Below are 20,965 nucleotides of genomic sequence, written 5' to 3'. Positions count from 1 at the left end.
AAAAAATTTAGAGTGGGAAGATTTGTGTGAGATGCTTCACAAGTAGAGTCCTAGGTTAAGTCTTCTTGAGAGTTTAAAAATTTCACAAATTGTGGATTTGAATGATAGGAGTGGTTACACTTGGTTTTGTTTGAATGTTATTTAAATAATTAGTAAAATTATACTCATCTTACAAATATAATTTCTAAACTCTTACTAACTTTAAGAAATTTTCTACGCTTGCTAAGTCCTTTAATATATATATATATATATATATATATATATATATATATATATTGTATTGAATGTCAAATTAATATTCTTGTATCAAAATAACTCAAAAATATTTTTATAATGTCATTTATATTAAATTAAATTCGTTAATTTGATCGCATCATAAAAACAATATTTTCTGTTTTGTGTAATGTCATTTATATTTATAAAAATATTTAATACGTAATTATTATATATGTTTTTTAAAAGTTAAATATAACTCTTAGAATAAGAAATGTCCCATATAATGATCTAAAATGAAATCTCTGAAATAAATTATAACAGATAACCAACATGGAAAATATATCATTCAGAAAACAAAACATATGGAAATCTTAAAAAGTATACTAAATAAATAAATATAAATCGAGAATATGCAGCTCTGTTTAATGGTAAGTAATAGTAAAAGCAAAGAAGTGGTTATATACATATACGCATATTATTTAGAATCAATAATATCTTCAATAATTTTTTACTATAAAACTATTTATTAATTCAATTATTAAATTATCTATATCATAACATTTATATATATATAATTTCACAATAAATGATATTTTTTGTGTAATAAGTATTTTATTTATATTTTAAATAACATTTCAAACACTAAAATAAAGTGGGCCGGTTAATGCGCATAAACGCACCTGTAGCTTTATAAATGACATTTAGCAACCTACTAAATTCATTATCATTATACTTTTCCTTGATTAATAATTCCCCAAAGGGACTTGGTGTCACTTGTACACTATTGAATTTCTCTAAATATTTACTTTGTTAGAAATTAGGATCAGGATTCGGATTTGTTGAAATTTTCTTCACATCAAAAATAAAATTTTATGTTTAAAAACTTTTTTGAAGTTTGACAAAATTACACTGTTTGTGTTCTCAGAATTATATAGATCTCTCTCCTATTAAACTTTAACATATAATTATATTCCTTCAAGTTATGAACATTTTTGTCATTCTTCTCACTGACCCTCAAAAAAGAAAGTTGAGAAAATGAGATGGGTAAGGTGGAACTGGAAGCAAATTCCAGAAAAAGAACATCTAAGCGAAACCAGGGAGTAATCAGTTACAGAAATTATTCTTATTCTTATTATTAAATTACAGTATAGATAATGAAGTATACTCTTGTAGTTGTTGCACAATCTATAGGATCTAAGGACAGAAGGAAAGGTATATATTTTAATACAGTTTGGTGCAGCATAAGAGTAGTGACAACACGGCACAAGATATAAGTCACTGACTACCCATTCCTCTTCCTTTCATGACATGTCTCCTTAGACCAGGTATATGAACATTGGTGATATAGTCTTTCCAATCAATGCTCTTTACATCAAACCCAAACTCCATCTTTTCTTCTTCAGACATGCATTCCATCAATTCTTGTGTATTACTGTTATCAAACCTGCATCATAGTTATTGGTTTAAAATCAGTAAATCATAAGATGCATATTTTTATTTATTTATTTGCTTCACAGAAACATGAATAACTAGTTCTGTCACTAGTTGAAGAGTGTGAAATTAAATGAGTATCTAACCTTCCACCATAAAATGTATAGGGTTCGTAAATGTTGGCCAAGTACTTTGCTTGCTCCACTGATTTTCTACACATATTTTCAAGCTTTTGAGACATTTTCCCCTTTGAGGAGGCCATAGCTGTAAGGCCACTTTTCTTAATAGCATCTCTCCATAGGTGGCCAGAGAATTCTTCTGTTGAGCTAAACAACTTCATCAATGGAACTTGAATTGGCCTACCCTTTGAATCAATGCATGGTGAGGAGCTGTAATATTCATAGAGAAGCCTTGCCAGGTCTTGGAAGACTAGAGGGTTCACCACAGATGAAGCAATTTGGTACACATTGATATCTGGCTTTTGGTTTTGTCCATGCCTTGCCATTGCTGCCAAGGTTGCATTAACAACCATGTCAGCTGGAACCTATGTATGAGAGCGAGTGAGCCAATATTAGTGTGAGAAATGAGAATTATTAACCAATATATAGAGTTTTTGAATTGTTTGCTTCTCTTTTACTTTTCAGATAATGGATTGTGTAAAAATATGTAAGTTTAAGTCACTTACGACTTACCACATCCAGTACTCCATTTGGGTCTACCAAGAAACCTGTTAGCTGCCCTTTCCCATAGCAGAGAACTATTGGATCCATCATCCTGGTAGTGAAAAGAAAAATGGTTAGTTCTATCAGACAAATTTAGAGTGCAGCTTGTTTAAGAATTTTTTTTATCCTAAAGGAAATTACATTTTTTCGGCTGAAAGAGTCACTTTTGAAATGTGTTAACGAATCTGGCAAGCAATTTAAAAGAAAATAAGAATTAAAAAAACAAGATTTTTATTATTTAAAAAGTTTTTAAAAATAAGATTTTTATGCTTTATTAAAATCACATTGTTTAATCTTAGACAAAAGGTTCTTCAGTTCTTTTAATTTCTTTTGAGAAAGAGGTGGTAAGTTACCTATTTCCTTCCATCCACCCAGGAAATGGTTCACTGAAAGTACTCTCAATAACACTAGGTCGAATCACAACAACTGGAATATCCCCCCTCAATTTGTCAATCATCATTTCTCCCATAGCCTTTGTGAACACATAAGTATCTTGCCACCCATATCTTCTGGCCCTGTATAAGAAGTAACTCAAATATCAAATTAGATTATAAATTTTAAGAATCTTCCAAAATTTTGCGATCAAAATCTAAAGAGGAAGCTGAATCTTTGTTCCTACAACTTTTCTTGATCATTTATCAAATGATGGAACTAGAAAGATAACGAGCCATTTAAAATATAAAGACACTCAATAAACCTCTCTAGACCCATCTCCTTCATCTTTTGAGCTAGTAAGTTGTCTTCCATGTTCCCTTTGTAATTTGAAACCTGATTTATTTCTCCTTCAATGTCCAATGTGGGAAGATATTTTGGTGGAACTTCAGATATAAATTTTTCTCTTGCTATGCAATCTCCAATGCTAAATGGTCTTTCCATGATTCTACCTTGCCTTTGCCCATTGACATATGCTGCACATTAAAAGCAAGGATTTTGTCATTTTTTTTAAACAATGTAATTCAATATTTGATTTCTAGTTTAGCTCAATAGCATGTATCATCCATGTAGCCGATTTCAGGAAAAAGACTTTTATTGTTGTAGGTAAGGCTAAACAATGCAATTCATAATTAGCACATGGATTTTAGTTTTAAACTCAATTTTATTTTATTTTTTTTACCTGTGGAAACATGCAAAAAGAGCTTAAGCTTCTTGCACTTTTTGGCTATGCCCAAAAGGCGGCATGGCCCTATAGTGTTTATGTTGATAGCAGTATCATACCTGATCACATTTAGTCAAATGATTACACTCTTTAACTCAAAGAAAAAATGGAAAGTTATCATTGATGAAGAAGCTCTTGGTAGAGTTAGAGGCTAACCTTTCATCAAATGTTGTATTAGCAGCAGAATTTACAATGACATCTACCTCGTCAGCTATAACATTGGATATATCCTCATCTAGTCCAAGATTGGGTTCACAAACATTGCCTACAACAGGAACTAGCTTGCTCAACATAAAGGATTGGTATGATTTTCCATGGGTTTGTTGAAGGCATCTGAAAAGTTCTGTATTTATGATCTAGACAACACAAAAGTGAAATTTTGATATGAGATCTAGAAGTAAATGAAGCCATGAATTTGACAAATGCAAGCTGAAGAACAAGGGCATGTTGGTTTGAGAACATTTTTATTTTATTTATTGTTTTCAAAATCAATTACAAAAATGTCACACTGTTTGCAAATATTGAGAAAACAACCAAATGTTGATATTGTTTCATATATGAATAAAAAATAGGAATAAGGCGAAAAAAAAGTGACATTTTTATAATCATATTTGAAAATGAAAAATGTATTTTTTTTTTTCTCAAACCAAACATGCTCTAAAATTTAAATAAAACCATACTTCATTTTGCAATCTCTCCACTGCGGCTTGCTTATTCTTTGCCTTGATCAAAAGATAAATTTTTCCCACATCTGGTTCTGTCCGTAGAATCTTCTCAATAAAAACTGGATTAATAGTAAATAAATGTCACTATCTATGTTAAAAACCACTAAAGCATTGATGAAACTTAAGGAGATATTTAATTTCAGAAAATAATTTTTCAATTTTTAATTATAGAAATACCATGTTATGTTTATTTTATTTTTAAATATTTGTATAAAAACTGCTGAAAATATTTTTTATTTTCACCATTGTTTTACAAATATTTAAAAACAAAAGAAAAACAGAATGAAAATAAGGTAACTAACTATTTTGTAATTTAAAGTGAAAATAAAAAAATTAAAATCAAACAGAAGGTCTTTAGTTGGAGAAAATATTTTTAAATTTTTTATTTTAATTACAAAAATACTACTTTATTTTTATTTTATTTTTCTGTTGGTCAAAAGCTCATATAATAAACAGTAAAAATAAAATGGCATTTTATATTTAGAAGTTATTTTATTTTGTTATCTGCTATACAAATCGATAAAAGATAAAAACGAAATGAAAAAAAATGACATTTTTGTATTTTTAAAAAAATATTTTTCTCAAACCAAATAGTCATTAATGTGCTCATCATATTATCTTCACACATGATTTAATAGACAGAGATACCTTTGGCTAGAAACCCAGTTGCCCCAGTAACAAAAAACTTTTTCCCTCTTAGAAATTTGACAATGCCTATTCCATCTTCCAATCCTATCAATGTGGATGATGTTGGTCCACCAAAAGGTACCAAATCCTTCACCACAATCTCTGCTTGGCTCTTCCCATTTTGTGACAAGACCAAGCTTCCTGCATCCATTAGAGTTGCACCACCATGATCTGTGCTACTAACCAACGATGATCTTTCTGTTAACACAGAAGACATGCTTGAGGACTTGATCACATTTCCACCACCCTGGCAGTAAACAACATTATTATTCTTCCTCTTTGAAGGGTACCACTCATTGTTTTTTGGCACCCTAATGAGTTTTGTGAGTAAAGTTGAGGAATAACTTATGGACAAGACCACCATGACTTCCAGGGAAAATGAGAAACCTGGTCAAGAGAAAAGGGTTGTACTAAGTGATGGTGATGTAGTTAAAAGTGGTTGACTTGAAACCTTAGATAATTTCTTTATGAATAAAAAAGAAAAGCTAGTAAACAAACTCAACTCTATAAGATAAGAGATGGGTTTGGTTGGTTTGATACACAAAGAGAATGAATGAATGAGGGAAGAGTATGAATGAGAAAAGAAAGGTAGAGTGGATTTAAGGATGAAGGAGTTAAGTGTTTGGTATTTATAATAATTTTTTATGAAATGTGAAAGTATATCTCATAAAAAGCTCTCTTTTTACCGCATTGTCACACCTCACATAAAGGCACCTAAAGCTGAGATGGCGGGAGCTCTCTTTCTTTCACTTTTTTGATTATTCTCATTTTGGGTAAGTGGTGGTTTCTATGTTTTATTCTTTGCTAAAAAATATAGGGGAAGAAAGGGTGTGGTTTTGGTTCAGCTTGAGCTTCAACTCTGGGTTTACCATGACACACGGGATAGCTAGCTAGACTCTTAATGCTTTTTCCTTAGTAGCAGTAGTAGCAGTAGTAGTATACAGATCAATGGTAAATGTAACGTCAAATTGTGTAAATTCTTAGGTGAAGAAAAAATACAATTGAAGCTTTGAATGCACGATAATTTAAGTGATTAAAAAAATATCCAATACATTACATTTTACTTACGTACATAACATATATGTGACATTGACGTGTGTCATGCATATGATCATTCAATTTGATTAGATATTAGCAAATATATATTTGTCAAAGAGAAATACATTACACGTTACTCTTTTTACGTTAATGACTTTTAATAGTTTTTAATATAAATATTTTTATAAAATTTTAAAAATATTTATATCCATAATATATATATATATGTAGATTATTATTTTCTATTGCAGCAATTAATATGATAAGGGTTAACTTTACATTAGGATGAATTTAAAATATTGTAATTAATTGTTTTGTTTTTCAATCTATATAATATTCTATAAGGGCATCGTTTCTTTTGTAATTTATTATAATAAGAAAATTGTTCTCGGAACATAAAGATATGATCATTATTAAAACTAAAAAACTTATGAACATTATCACTTCTAGCGTTTGTAGTCCAACGGTTAGGATAATTGCCTTCCAAGCAATAGACCCGGGTTCGACTCTCGGCAAACGCATTACCATTTGTTATCATTTTTCATATAATTTGTTATCAGTAGATAAAACAATTTACACAATACATAAGTATTTTATTTTACAATAATATATATATATATATATATATATATAATAGTTAGTGGAACTTTAATTATATATTTTTGTTATTTGTGGAAGCCTTTTCTATGTGATCTTAAAAAAATAATTTATTTAAAATACCTGTAGCAACAAAAATAATAAGAAAAAGTTAACGTATACATATCTTTAAGACAGAATTATATGAGAAAAACACTAATAGATCTGATCAGGGGGAAAAAACCTATGGAAAATTGCAAATCCAGAAAATCATAATATATTATCACCGATAGATATATTGTATTTTATTTTTCATTACATTAAATAACAATAAATATAAAAAGTAAGGCTATTAAAATTTCATAAAATTAAAAGATAATTTAAAAGCAAGAGATATTATATGCATTTATAATACATTTTGTTCAAAAATTAAATTCTATAAATAATATGTTGTAAAATGATAAAAAAAAATTAGTAAAAAACTAATTAAAATTTTCATTATATTAAAAATATAAAATTAAAATTCAAAACATGTTAAAACCTCATTTTAGACCAATAAAAAAATATCGATACTTAACAAAATAAAAGATCAATAAAAGAAAATTCTTGCTTTTCTATGTTACTCATTTAGTTTTTTTAGAGAGAGTCAAACTCTTTAAATTTAGTGGTGAAATTTTTTATGTTAAATAATAATAATTTAAAGAATAAAACTATTATTTAGTAATTATGTAAAATTTTAAATTTTTTTTAAAGTCAAATCATATCTTTTTAAATTTTATATTCTATATAAAGGATTTCATTTCCTAGTAAAAACACACTTGACACTTAACATTTTTTTTTTTCCTTACACACTTAAATCATAAGTTCTCGTTAAAGAACGTCTCCACCATTTAAATCATTTATATCATCTTCATCTTTTTCTCATCGATTTGTCGAAGCATATTAGCTACAAGAATTTTTCTTTCTTTATTATTGTGAGATAGATATTTTGTATTTAGTTGCATTTTCTTTCATTTTTATGACTATATTTAATTGAATACCTCTTGAAATGGAGAGGAGGTGAATTCTTATGATGCAACACTCATTTTAAACCATAATTTCATTTTATGATATTAATGTTATTTGTATTTTTCATGTTATTCTTCTTCTTAAATTGGTCACTTAAAGATAGATTATAATTAATCAATTGATAAACGATAATATTATTAATAAATTAATAGAAATAAGACCTATTTTAAGGTTAGAGGTTAAGAGGACAAATCAATCACCTAGATCTCAATTAATCAATCACTTGTGATTTTTGGAGTAACCAATTCAATAATAATAATAACATTAAAAATGATTATAATTGATAAATAAATTAATATCATAAAATTAAATTAAAGCTTAAAAGGACTTACATCACAAGAATATATGTCAGTCTCATGGAAAAAATATTTAATTAAATATAGTCATAACAATAAAAACAATAACAAAAATAACTAAACACAAACCATTTATAATTACAAATAATAAAGAAAGAAAGCAAATATTGTGATTGAAATGCTCTCACTAAAGCACAACTTTGCAATGAGAAAGACAAAAGAGATGAAGATAATATCAATAGTAAAGACATTGTTGGTTAAAGGCTTAAGATTTAAGTGTATAAATAAGAAGGATAAGTATTAAAAGAGTAAAACTATTTATATAGAGTGTAGAAACTAAAAAATATATAATTTATTTTTAAAATGATATGATTTTATGTTATATAATGTCACAAGTTTTGGCTTAAGACGTGATAACGTCATATTTAAAGTTCATCTTTTCTTTGTTCATCTCAATAAAAAAAAAATTATAAAATAATTTAACATATTTTAACCAAATTACATTGTCATTATTTCCGATAACAAAATTAACAGAAATTTAGTTAATTCAAAGAATAAAATAACAAATCTAATAAAAAAAAAAAGCTAAAATTTTATAGATGGTAAAGTGACCCAATGACAATTTATCACTCATTTTTCTAGTTTACATAAAATTAAAAAAAAGGTGAAAATTTTAATTTTTTTTAAAAATAATTTAATTTATCTCTGTAAATAGAAATGTTTTGTATAAAATTATAAACATACCATCATTACGAATAGAAAACAATAAGTTAAATTAATGTGTGGTATGATACAAGATTAAATAGGTATACAATAAAAATGGGTATCAATTTATTGTAAATACTTAACGCAATACGTTAGAGTTGCTTAATCATTGAAGGATACGAATTATAAGGACGTAGTTGGTGCTACGTGGCTTTTAACTGGAAGACGTATAAATGCAAAGTTAATTATAATTAGTGCAAATTTGAAAGAATGGAGGAAAATGAGGTTTGGTAGCATTTCAAAAAGAACAAAAATGTTGAAAGATAGATTGATGAATATAAAAGAAAGCTCAAAATTAAAGAGGCAGTGAAAGATATATTATTATAATTAAGAAGGAGCTCGACAGGTTGCTCGATGAATAAGAGGTTTATTGGAGTCAACATTTTAGGACCGAGTGGCTGCAATGTGGAAGTAAAAATACAGCTTCCCAAACCATATATTGCACCTCACTATTTTTTTACTGGATTAATACTTTAATATGCTCAAGACCCAGTTCCTGAATCCAGTTTTTAAAACATTGGTTTGAAATATGGGTGCATGATGTGCTAGAAATTTCTGAACTTTTTTACTTTTGCATCTTCATCTATTCATTTAATGTAGTTTGTGATGCTGAAATCATGCTTTTTTAAGTTTCAAGACCAAAGTTCATATCACCGAAGAAGTAAATTTGCTCTCTTCCATTGATGAATTTTGTATAAAAGATGATCACTTGATTTTATTTTTTTAAAATTTTTTTTGGGGCAAAGATGATCACTGGTTTTAAGCGCGACAACAGCCATTGAGAGCTAATGAGAGAAAAATAGATGGAATGTTGGTCACAATTATCATCTTGATAATTCTTATCGACACGCATATATATTGAATGCACTTGTATGGCAGAAAGTTGGCAAAAATTTTTCAAACATCTAAACTATGGCAGAGTAATTTCACCCAACGATACCATTTTAGACCAGCCAAGGTTTTGGTCATATATAACACATGTTTGGATCTTTTTCTCCACAAGGTCATTGGGATCTTACATAGCCTTGGTTTTAGTTTTTGTTCTTTAATTTTTATTTGCAGGTTAGGGACAGAACCATATTTCTTTTCTCTCCTCTTGCTTCAGTATTAAGAAAATTTTAATTTTGAACTACCTTCATCCGCACAAATCTATATTCTTGAGCAATTAGATAGTGGACAAATCTCTCCAGTAAGTGGAATTGGAATCGTTAAAAATCGACGACCACTAAAATGATAATGTAATTCCTGAAGAATGCCTTCAGTCTTCTAACTTCAGTAATGCACGAACTAGAATGGAACATTACAAGCTAAATTCCACAATTTGGGGTTGAGAATCCTTAGAACTCGTTTCTACACATTATAAAAAAAAACCTTATGTAACTCAAACTCACTTGCGGAATTTTGCAATGGGAGACGCAGTATTATTAATAATAATAATAATTGACATATTATTTGATTGAAGGAAAATGAAGATGGGAGGATACTGAAATTCATCTCCACTTAATTTTAGCTCCCTCCATAATTAAAGATTTGGAAGGGAGAAATTATTTTACACTAAATAGATTAAATTATCCTTACAGCTTATTTGGTTTATGCTTGAAACGTAAGTTATACAACTTCCTAGGCATAAATCTCCGTTGCAATCCAGTGTTTCCCAAAGCAAAAAAAAATGATCAATTTTGAGTAATGGAGTTTTGAACTTAAAACAAACAGGCTATTAATATCTTTATTTGACCACTCAAAAATATAACAGTAAACTTATTTATTAATTCTCTCCTCTTCTTATAAATCAAATAAAGTGTCTCTCCTCTCAATTGATATATTTTCCCTCCATTAAAATTTCTCACCCCTTCCTTTAAAACAGTGCAAAAACGAAAGACCAAACTTGATAGTGTGTCCCACCAGGTCATGGTCTACAAGAAAATCAGAAGGATAACTAATCTCCATGCAAGCACCTACTACAATTGCATTGAAAACCAAAACCTCGAAACAGTAGCTCTTGCCGAGCATCACGGTCCAGGCTGGCATCAATATAGCAGATTCTGAGTTCTTCACCTGCAGTTTATCAAAAGTGAATTGTAGTGCATCAGCACTTCAGATCAGCAGGGAATACCCATTTCCTATTCTCTTACACCATTTTACACTGTTTCTTCTGGTAAAGATGTTAGAAACTGATTGTGGATTTTTATTGCAATAATAAAATCTGATGATAAACTTATTATACTTGTTTTTCCCTAATTAAAATCTACATTTTACTAAAGTATGGGAGAATTATTATGAATGATGGATGGAATAGTATGATGAATCACCAAGCATACCAAGTAAATTGAATTTTATTTTGATAGTACTAATAAACAATCAGAAATTACTGTAGATATGACTTCTAAAATAATTATTAAGAAAAGTCAATGATTTTTAATTATACAGTTATTCATGATTGGATGACAGTCTAAAACTTTTTTACACGATTAATATATTTCAATTGACTTAATAGTATTTTTTATCTTAGAACGATCACAATATATAACAAGATAAACTACATTCCATGATGGACAACATTGGCAATAGGTCAATCAAAACTTTTGTATGTCCTTTAAGCTCATCACAATTAACTTTTTATTCGATTTGTTTCATTATTAATGTGACATTGATTTGCTTCTTTACACTTCCACTTTGTATCTCCCTCATGAAAGGCATTGTATAGGCATTTGATAGTAAACTACGTCATTCACAGCCTGGATGGAATCAAATTTAAGAACTTTTTCCAGTAACAGCTGGGAATGAGATTGTGGTTGTGGTATCATTAACAATCATCCTCAATCCAAGGTACCATTAAGAAATCAATAATAACGAAAATAATTTGATTGTGGTTGAGTGGATGATGCCATAGCTGCCAAGAGAAAGTGAGAACGTTGGAATGGGGTTAAAAAATGTGATGGAATTAATTAAAATAACATACAGGACATGTCAAATACGTGACAATGTGAAAGATGAGACAATAATTACTCTCAACTCTCTAACTCACTCTCAATGTAATAGATTGAAGAGGAAACTTGAAAATATTATTGTGCTGAATGAATACAATCAGAGACCTTAAGCCTCTATTTATATAATTGTCTTTAACTATATTTCTCTTCAAAAACTCACTGTCATTCACCTAATGACCGAATTAATTAATTTCTCTGACTAAGTCAACTTTATAGCTGACAATTACAATAATACCCCTTATATTCAACTATTACAATTCTCCCCTCTTACAAAATATGGATTTGACCCCAAGTCCATCAATTAGCATGCCAATTAAAATTAGGAAACTGAGTTATCGTGTCTTGCAAGTCTCTCCATACTGCATCTTTTGGGCTTGTCTCCTGCCATTGTACCAAAACTTCAATAATGGCCTTATTGTTTCTCTTCTTCATTCTTCTATCTAGAACAGTCAGAGGTTGAGGTTGAGGTTGAAATGCTCCATCTTCATCTGTGTAAGGTAGTTCAATGGATACCACATGCTTTTTCAATAGGGAGATATGAAATACATTGTGAATTCTAGCTGATGGTGGCAAATCTAATTTGTATACAACCTTGCCAATTCTTTCAATAATTTTTAAGGGACCATAAAATCTTGCTGCCAGCTTGTGAAAATGAGTATTAGACACAATGTTTTGCCTATATGGTTGTAATTTGAGATACACCATATCACTACAGTTGTATTCTTTATCTGTTCTTTTCAAATCCGCATATAACCTCATTCTTTCCTGTGCTTTTCTGATATTCTGTTGCAAAAGCTTCATGATCTGCTCTCTTTATTTCACTGTATGTAGTATCACAGAATCGCCATGTAGTATCACAGAAGGAGTTGGAGGTGGATACCCATATAAAGCTTCAAAAGGAGTCATTTGTATAGCTGTGTGACATTTAGTGTTGTACCATAATTCAGCCAATGGCAAGTAAGAGGACCATTTCTTGGGAAGATCTCCTGTCATACACCGCAAATAGGCTTCAACTGATCTGTTTAATGCTTCTGTCTGAGGATGGAAAGCAGTAGACCTGAGTAACTTCACTCCCTGAGCCTTCATCAATCAGTCCAGAATTTGCTCATGAGGATAGAGACCCTATTAGAAATGATCTTAGTTGACCATCTATGAAGTTTAATAATCTGATCAAAAAACACTTGAGCAACTTTTACAACTCCAAATGGGTGAACCAAAAGCAACTTTCACAGCTCCAAATGGGTGAGCCAAAGCCATAAAATAAGCATATTTGGTCAGTCTATCAATTACTAGAAATATGACACTCATTGTTAGATTTAGGGAGACTAACAATAAAGTCGCTATTAGAAATGATCTCAGTTGACCATCCATGAAGTTTAATAATCTGATCAAAAAACACTCGAGCAACTTTCACAGCTCCGAATGGGTGAGCCAAAAGCAACTTTCACAGCTCCAAATGGGTGAGCCAAAGCCATAAAATAAGCATATTTGGTCAGTCTATCAATTACCAGAAATATGACACTCATTGTTAGATTTAGGGAGACTAACAATAAAGTCCATAGTGATTGATTTCCATGCTTCTTTAGAAATATCCAATGGTTGTAACAATCCTGTAGGTGACTGAAGTAAAGGTTTGTATTGCTGACAGATGCCACACTCCTGAATCTATTTTCTAACTTCTTTTTGTAAACCTTTCCAATAAAACTGCTCCTTGATTCTTTTGTAAGTGATATCGTTGCTAGAGTGCCCACCAATAGCAGAGTTATGAAAATGATGTAGAATTTTCTTCTTTAGGTCAGTGTTCGCACCAATTACCAATCTACCCTTCCTTCTCAGAATATTGCCATCAAAGCTGTAATGCTTATAAGACTGCTATGTTAGTCTGATTCTATCAACTATCTTCAGCAATTTATGATCAGTTTTCCATGCATCCTTTGCCTCAGTCATTAGATCAAAAGTAACTACCAATAAGGTGGCTAAACTGCCTTTACCTCCTTGCCTGGATAAAGCATCAGTCACCACATTTTCTTTTTCTTTTTTATATTCTATACTAAAATCCAAACCAAACAATTTCTCCAATCCCCAATTTTACATTAAAGTGGTAGGTGGCTTCTCCAAAACCTTCTTGAGTGCCTTTTTTATTAGTTCTGATTATAAAGTGTTAACCCATAAAATAGTGGTGCCACTTCTTTACAGCAAAGAGAGTGACATAAAACTCCTTCTCATATGCTGATAAAAGTTGATACTTTGGTCCCATTGCCTTACTAATAAAAGCAATTGGATGATTTGATTGTAAAAGAACAGCTCCAATTCCTATACCTGAGGCATCAGTCTCAATGGTGAAAGGTTCAGAAAAATCAGGTAATGCCAATACAGGGCTGAAGTCAGTGCTTGTTTGAGGGACCAAAAAGCACCTACTACTGCTGAAGACCAAGAGAATATAACCTCTTTCTACAGTAAAGCTGTCAGTGGAGCTGCCAACTTGCCATAATTGTGTATAAACTCTAATAATACCCAAAAAGGCCAAGAAATCCCCTTAAGTCTTGAAGATTCTGAGGTTTAGGCCATTGAAGTATTGCCTCAATTTTGGAAGGATCTGGTTTAACTCCTTTGTAAGAAATCTGATGTCCTAGATAGGCAATTTGAGATTTGCCAAAACTGCATTTTTTAAGACTCATAGCTAACTGATGGTCTTGTAGAATCTGAAGAGTAATTTGCAAGCAAGAGAAATGTTCTTCCCAACTCTTGGTATAAACCAAGATGTCATAAAAAAAACAAGTATAAATCTCTTTAAATGAGGCCTAAAAATGTCATTAATTAAATTTTGAAATGTGGCAGGAGCATTGTTCAAGCCAAATGGTAAAACTACCCACTCATAATGCCCACTATGGGTTCTAAATGCAGTTTTGTGTATGTCTTCTTCAGCCATTCTGACTTGATTATATCCACTTCTAAGGTCCAGTTTGGAAAAGAACTTAGCACCATTCAATTCACCCAATAAATCTTCAATCAAGGGCATGGGGAACTTGTTTTTGACAGTCAAGGCATTCAGTCGTCTAAAATATGTACAATACCTCCATGAACCATCTCTTCTTTTTGGTGGCGAGGATATATGTAGGACTTCAAACAAACAAGAACATCACTGGTTAAAGAGATCTTGTGATCATATTTTCTTTTTGGAGGTAGTGTAGTTAGCTTAAGAAATAGGTGCTGGTACTGCTTCAAAAGATAATCAAGTTGGAGTTGCTGATCAGAAGCTAAACATGCACAATTATCATCTACCTTGAGGTTGAAGCAATTAGACTCCTGAATTGCAAACAACATAGTTTGACCTTGAATTACTCTTAGATTTCCTGTTGCTTCTACTCCATCAACATTATGTTGCTCACCTTATAATATAACTGTATTGCCCTTATGCTGAAACTGCATTGTAAGCTTTGCACAATTCCAACAGATTTCCCCAAGAGTCATAAGCCATTGCATGCCTAATATAACACCAAAAGAGTTGCTAGGCAGAACTAGAAAATCTGCCATGAACACATGCAAATTAAATCTCCAAGATACTTGTGGACATCTTCTGTTGATTATGAGTTGCTTATCAAAGGCCACTGTCACTGGAAAATCTCTGATAAAGCAAGTCTTCAACCCTAGAGATTTCGTCCATTTCTCACTGATGAAATTATGGGTATTGCCAGTGTCTATTAAAAAAGGCACTTCTTGTCTTTTAATCAATCCCTTTAATTGTAAGGTATTATCTCCAGCCACACCTTGCAATGCATTAATGGAAATATAGACATTTTCATCATTTGACATTTGAATGCTATGTTCGATTAGATCTAAGTCCGTGTCATTTTCAATATTGAAGGCCTCTTCTAAGTGCATGCTATCTTGTTCAGTAAAGATTGCATTTAATCTTCCCCACACCTTACATTTCATTCAATGATTCTTGTCCCATTTATCACCACAAAACCAGCAAAGTCCCTTAGAAATTCTCTCACTAACTTCTTTCCTAGACAATGGATTAGAAGAACTTGTCTTAGAATCAGTAATTTGAGATGCTGACGATGTCACAGATTGAGAAGTTGTGGAATGAGGTTGCTGCAGTTTAGTTATAGGCTGATTTTGACTCAGATTTGGTGAAGAGGAGCATGTTCTTGAATATCTGAATTGTGACTCTGATGTTGCAGCTTTGGTATTGGCAAGTTTCTTGGTAATGTCTTGTAAAATCCTCTACTGAGGTCTTGCCAAACGAACTGCTTCTTGAATTGAAGAAGGTTTATGTAATCTAACAGATTTTTCTAATTCTAAATTTAATCCAGAAAGAAAGAAACTGAGAGCTATATCATCAGGTAAAAATACTCGAGCCAATAACATATCAAATTGCTTAAGATAAGAGTTCAATGATCCTTCTTGTTGAAGCTTTGCCAATTCTGCCACTAGATCGTCGAAAGCCTTGTCATTAAACCTGCTACCAGTGTCGTTCAAGATATCTATCCAAGTCTTGGTTTTGAATTGTGGGCCCTGAGCATAATGATGCTGCCATGAAAACGCTTTACCATCCATGGAAAGCAGTAATAAACGGCTTCGTTGTGCATCAGGAGTTCCTTCAAGATCAAAGAATTGTTCGACTTTGGCTTTCCAAACTCGATAATTGGACCCATCAAAGGAAGGAAATTGTAGCTGAGCACGTTCTAGAATGGACGTGGTAGAATCTTGTGTCCCACTAGTCGCTTCTAACTTTGGCGTAAATGTTTTACTGGCAGCCAAGGCTGACATCGCGTGAACCAAATCTGAGATGGATTTCTGCATTCTTTCGAGCGTCTTCTGAGTCGTTTCTTGAGCATCTAACATGCAGGTTTCTAACTCTTTCATTGTCACTATCGTTACTGGCAATACTGATACCATGAGACAGTAATTACTCTAAACTCTCTTACTCACTCTCAATGTAATAGATTGAAAAAGAAACTTGAAAATATTATTGTCTTGAATGAATACAATTAGAGACCTTAAGCCTCTAGTTACACAATTGTCTTTAACTATATTTCCCTTCAAAAACTCACCGCCATTCACTGAATGACCGAATTAATCGGTTTCTTTGACTAAGTCAGCCTTATAGCTGACAATTACAATAAACCCCTCATATTCAACTATTACAAACAAAGACCTAGGGAGTTGGAAAAGAAAAATACAGATAGGTAACTGCAGGGACTAATTAAGGGAACAGACAGTGAAGTGTGAGAAGAGAACACAAAACAGGGAGAAGTAAAACAGAACATCTATACAAGAATAGAAAGTGGTCAAAGAGTTGTGCCATAATGCAAGAACAGAAGGGTGGTCATCAAGGATGCTGGAGAATTGTGGTTAGCTAGAAACAGTGCCAGAAAGCTTTGGTGCAGGTCGACTTTGGTTTTTGTCTCAAATCAGATGAAAGGATGTTTTGACTCTAATCAGAAATCCTAAGCATTTATGATGTAAGACAAGGGGAAATCGCAAAATACTCATAAAAACAAGTTCAGTCTTTATTTGATGATTTCTTCCAAAGTTCTATCATGGATTGATGTCATAAATGATATGATATGATAAAGGTTAGGGTAACAGTCAGAAAAACCTAAGAACTGTCACATGCAAATACTTCAAAATATGCAGATTTTCTTCAACAATCACCAAATGGCAAATGCACTACTTACTATAAGATTCAACCTACAGAGTTACAAGGGAAAAGGCATTCGATTAAATAAAATAAGACAGACCTTCGTCAATGTCACGGAGTGCCTTCAATTTTGCATCAGCGTTATCTATCCATATAATGTGTGCATTAGGATCTGCAAACCAATTGAGTTAGATTGCTCATTTCTCAGGGTAAAAAGGCAAGGTAGGATTGTCAACTTTTTTTCTCTGTATACGCACACGTATATGCATGTAACCTTTTAGTTACACGTGCATGCATATTTGTTAGAATTAAACTTTTCTTGTTTTCAGTCATCTGTGCTTGATGAATAATGTGAAGGATCTGATCCAGTGGGAAATCTTGATCAAGCAACCAAAAGATGGAAAAAGAGAAAAGTCATATAAGATCCTTAGAATGATAGAAATCAAGCAAAATAAAAGAATATTGTACCACAATCATGATTGTAGAAGGATGGAAGTATATAGACAGCATTTCCAACAGCAGCTTCAGCTTCCACAGATGCAACTGCTGATGCAAAAAGATCTTCATATAGTCCTCCAGCCAACTCAATACGAAATGCATTGATTCGAATTCGTGCCAAAACATTAATGTACCATTGCTTAGTCAAAACTTGAAATGTTAAAGAAAAGCTGACTCTAATCTTATAATTCACGTATGTGCTGCATATCTACTTCATACAAAATGTTCCTGACTGAAGAAGGATACAGGCAATATTTTCATCCGCAATAAGTGCCTTTGTGAAGGCATTCCTTAGCAAGGCAAACTCTTCTTCCATCTGAAAAGTGATGCTATGCATAAACAGATCACAGCAGCAAAAACAGATGCCAAAACTGTCCAATTATGATACCAATCAGATTCCGATTCATACATCAATAATTGTTTCATCCTGCTGTAATGAATAGTTTATATAAAAAGTGGCCACTTATAGCAGAAAGTTTGTCCTTTCAACACTACGGTGTGCTAGGCACAAGTGAAAAAGGCGGATGATAAATACAACCTACTCGAACATAATATAAGTATATACACACTTTCCACCTCTGCATTGTCATTTTTAGAAGAAACCTGCTAACTAATATAATTATTATCTGAATTTTATTGTCATTATCCTAAACTTCTAAATGACTCACCTCTAAAACCATCTCAGGCATCAAATTGGCAGGCTGAAGTATGTCAAGACTGTCACTTTTGGCATCTCCTGATATGACCATGCAAGCCAATCGCTTTACCAGAAAGGGATATTTCAAACCACGGGTCCTTTATAAAGAGATCAGGTAAGTTTCACTGGGATAATTTAGGTACAATAAAATACTAAACAATAAGCAAAGGTGTTAAGTGTTAAAAAACACAAAAAAAGTTTCAATCGTTTATCATTAGGGCTATGCACAACATTCAGATCAACTACAAATTCACTAATTCAGAAGTAAAGTTTCTGTCACGTGACAAATTAAATAATTTTGTGTATCAAATCAAGTTTCAAACCACCAACACAGGTGACAAGAGCATTCAATAAGGCTAATAAGGGATGAACATAAAGCTCCTTTTATCGGTTTTCTCCTTTCTACTGTACTCTCTGTATAATACATGCCAAGGTAAAGAGAAAAGTGAGCTTCGGGGAAATTTGCATTGAAGATTCATGAGTTATTTTTTGGGTGGGAGGGGAGGAGGGTTGAAGAATTATAGTGCATAGAGCAAAATTAGTCCCATTAACAATGAGGAAATGAAACGATCCATAAATCTTTTTTCAAGTGAGATATTTAAAAGATTGTTAAAACCCATCATAATTGAAGATGCCAATATTTTAATGCTCAAGAACAAACTACCATACCGGCAATAGTCATCAAAAGCCCCCCAATTTGCCTTCATCTCAACACTGTGATATCCCTAAACAACACCACATTTCTCATTAGTACATATCCGCAGAGAAGAAAAAATACAGGTTTGATCACATTCACGTTTCTTTGACATCACGAGTCATGTCTGATATTTTATAAACTTTAGTTGTCACTTACTTTGTAAAATAACATTCACATTAAATTTTTTTAATAAAAATACCATGTGAAATAAGTACCATGATTTCGATGTTCAATAAAATCATTCCGCTGAAAATCAATAAAACATAAAGTGGTCTCCTTTTTCTTCATCAAGTTTACCTACTAAGATGTCTGCATGAATGTGATATCCACCAAGACAAAAGTAACACTTCAACAAACACACAGAAGTGCACTTTAGCTAATACATAAAAAGTGCATTAAAGTGACAATAAAAATAAAATAAAAAATAATAATGTTACCACATTGTTTATATAAAAAAAATTATATTGAGAATTAATTAAAAACTATCTTGAATATGACTTTCAGTTTTATGATAATTTACAATTAAACAATAATATAAAAATATCCACATTAGTAATATATTTTAATTGAAATTTTAAAATAAATGAATTTTTAAAGTTATAAACTAAAAATAAATAAACATTTAGAATTTAAAATGACCGAACCATAATAAATGTGAAAACGCGAACCTCAGAGCGTTGGAGGCAGTGTTGGCTACAAAACGACGCGCGTTGAGGGAGCGTGGCAAGGCAGGAGTAGCAGGCTGTGTGGGTGGCGGGGTGGATGACGGCGGGTTTAGCGGTATGAATGAGGTGGCCTCCGGCGATTGGGCGGGTGGCGAAGACGGCGCGGCCGGCGGATTCGGTGAGTGCGACGCGGATGGGAGGCGGTGGCGATGGGGTGGTGGAGAATGGCTTAGCGAAGAAGCGTGAAGCGAAGCGGCGTGAGAGTGAAGGTGAAAGAGGCATTTTCTTAGTTTTGGTATTGTTCTTCTTCAACTGATGCAATGGCCTAACATGAAAATAGCCAAGGAAGTGATTAATGCAATTTCAAACCTTTTGTTTGTCCAAACACAGCATAAACTTGTGCGCTAGCGGCCTAGCACATTTTCTAGAATTAATAATTATATTTCACATTATTTTTTCAATTAGATCAATTGTCGACTTGTCGTTTCTCTCTCTTTATTTTATTTTTTTTAAAAAAAAAATATTATAATAAGGAAACATTTCCTTTATTTAATACTATTAAATGTGTTTTTAATTATTTAGATTTTCACCAACTTCAATTATTAACGATAAATAAAAAACAATATAAATGCTTCATAAAAATTATAAAGTATCTTATAAAATGAATTATTACTAAAACTTTTTAGAAGATACCGTATAAAAAATATCAGAGTAAAAACGAAGGAACGAAGGAAAGAAATGGCTTCATACACAAACCAACTTTCTTATCAGCACAAGCCACAAAAAAAAGAAAAATCAAATTCCATATCAACAACCACTAGCTGCCATCTATTACCACAGAATGTGAAAGAGGGTAATACAATTAACAAAGCATTATACATGTTAAGTATCAATTAGGAGTATATTTATTATCACTTTAAAAGTGTATTGTTATTCCTATTTAAGTATCTTTGTCTGAAATACAATTTTTTTTTCTCTTACAACCATATTAAAAGTAAGGATATTTCAGACAAAAATCACTTAAATAAAAGTGAGAATAGACAAACACAAGCGACAATAAACACTCCCACGTGAATTAGCATCAACCAATT

At 31.7% G+C, this 20,965-nt stretch overlaps 2 protein-coding genes and 1 non-coding gene across 3 annotated transcripts; 1 reads left to right on the top strand and 2 right to left on the bottom strand.

Moving 5' to 3' along the window:
• Positions 1-1,491: 1,491 nt before the first annotated feature.
• Positions 1,492-5,301, bottom strand: LOC113871395 (fatty acyl-CoA reductase 2). Its single transcript, XM_027508490.1, has 9 exons — positions 4,899-5,301; positions 4,206-4,309; positions 3,682-3,881; positions 3,484-3,584; positions 3,067-3,277; positions 2,723-2,884; positions 2,340-2,421; positions 1,794-2,191; positions 1,492-1,660 (listed from the first exon to the last, which is right to left on the bottom strand). Exons 1-9 carry the CDS (start codon positions 5,299-5,301, stop codon positions 1,492-1,494), a joined length of 1,830 nt encoding a protein of 609 aa, XP_027364291.1.
• Positions 5,302-6,424: 1,123 nt separating this feature from the next.
• TRNAG-UCC lies at positions 6,425-6,496 on the top strand. Its single transcript has one exon. It is a non-coding gene; the product is annotated as a tRNA-Gly (tRNA).
• Positions 6,497-10,559: 4,063 nt separating this feature from the next.
• On the bottom strand, positions 10,560-20,243 carry LOC113873046 (histone-lysine N-methyltransferase ATXR4). The gene is made up of 7 exons (XM_027511006.1): positions 19,878-20,243; positions 19,182-19,237; positions 18,484-18,610; positions 18,062-18,131; positions 17,786-17,965; positions 17,418-17,489; positions 10,560-10,735 (listed from the first exon to the last, which is right to left on the bottom strand). Exons 1-7 carry the CDS (start codon positions 20,154-20,156, stop codon positions 10,617-10,619), a joined length of 903 nt encoding a protein of 300 aa, XP_027366807.1. The 5' UTR covers positions 20,157-20,243; the 3' UTR covers positions 10,560-10,616.
• Between the last annotated feature and the right edge of the window lie 722 nt (positions 20,244-20,965).

The sequence above is a fragment of the Abrus precatorius genome, unplaced genomic scaffold (assembly GCF_003935025.1).
Source record: "Abrus precatorius isolate BTA unplaced genomic scaffold, Abrus_2018 Scaffold7, whole genome shotgun sequence".
Lineage (NCBI taxonomy): Eukaryota > Viridiplantae > Streptophyta > Magnoliopsida > Fabales > Fabaceae > Abrus > Abrus precatorius.
This window is presented reverse-complemented; position numbering and strand designations above follow the sequence as displayed.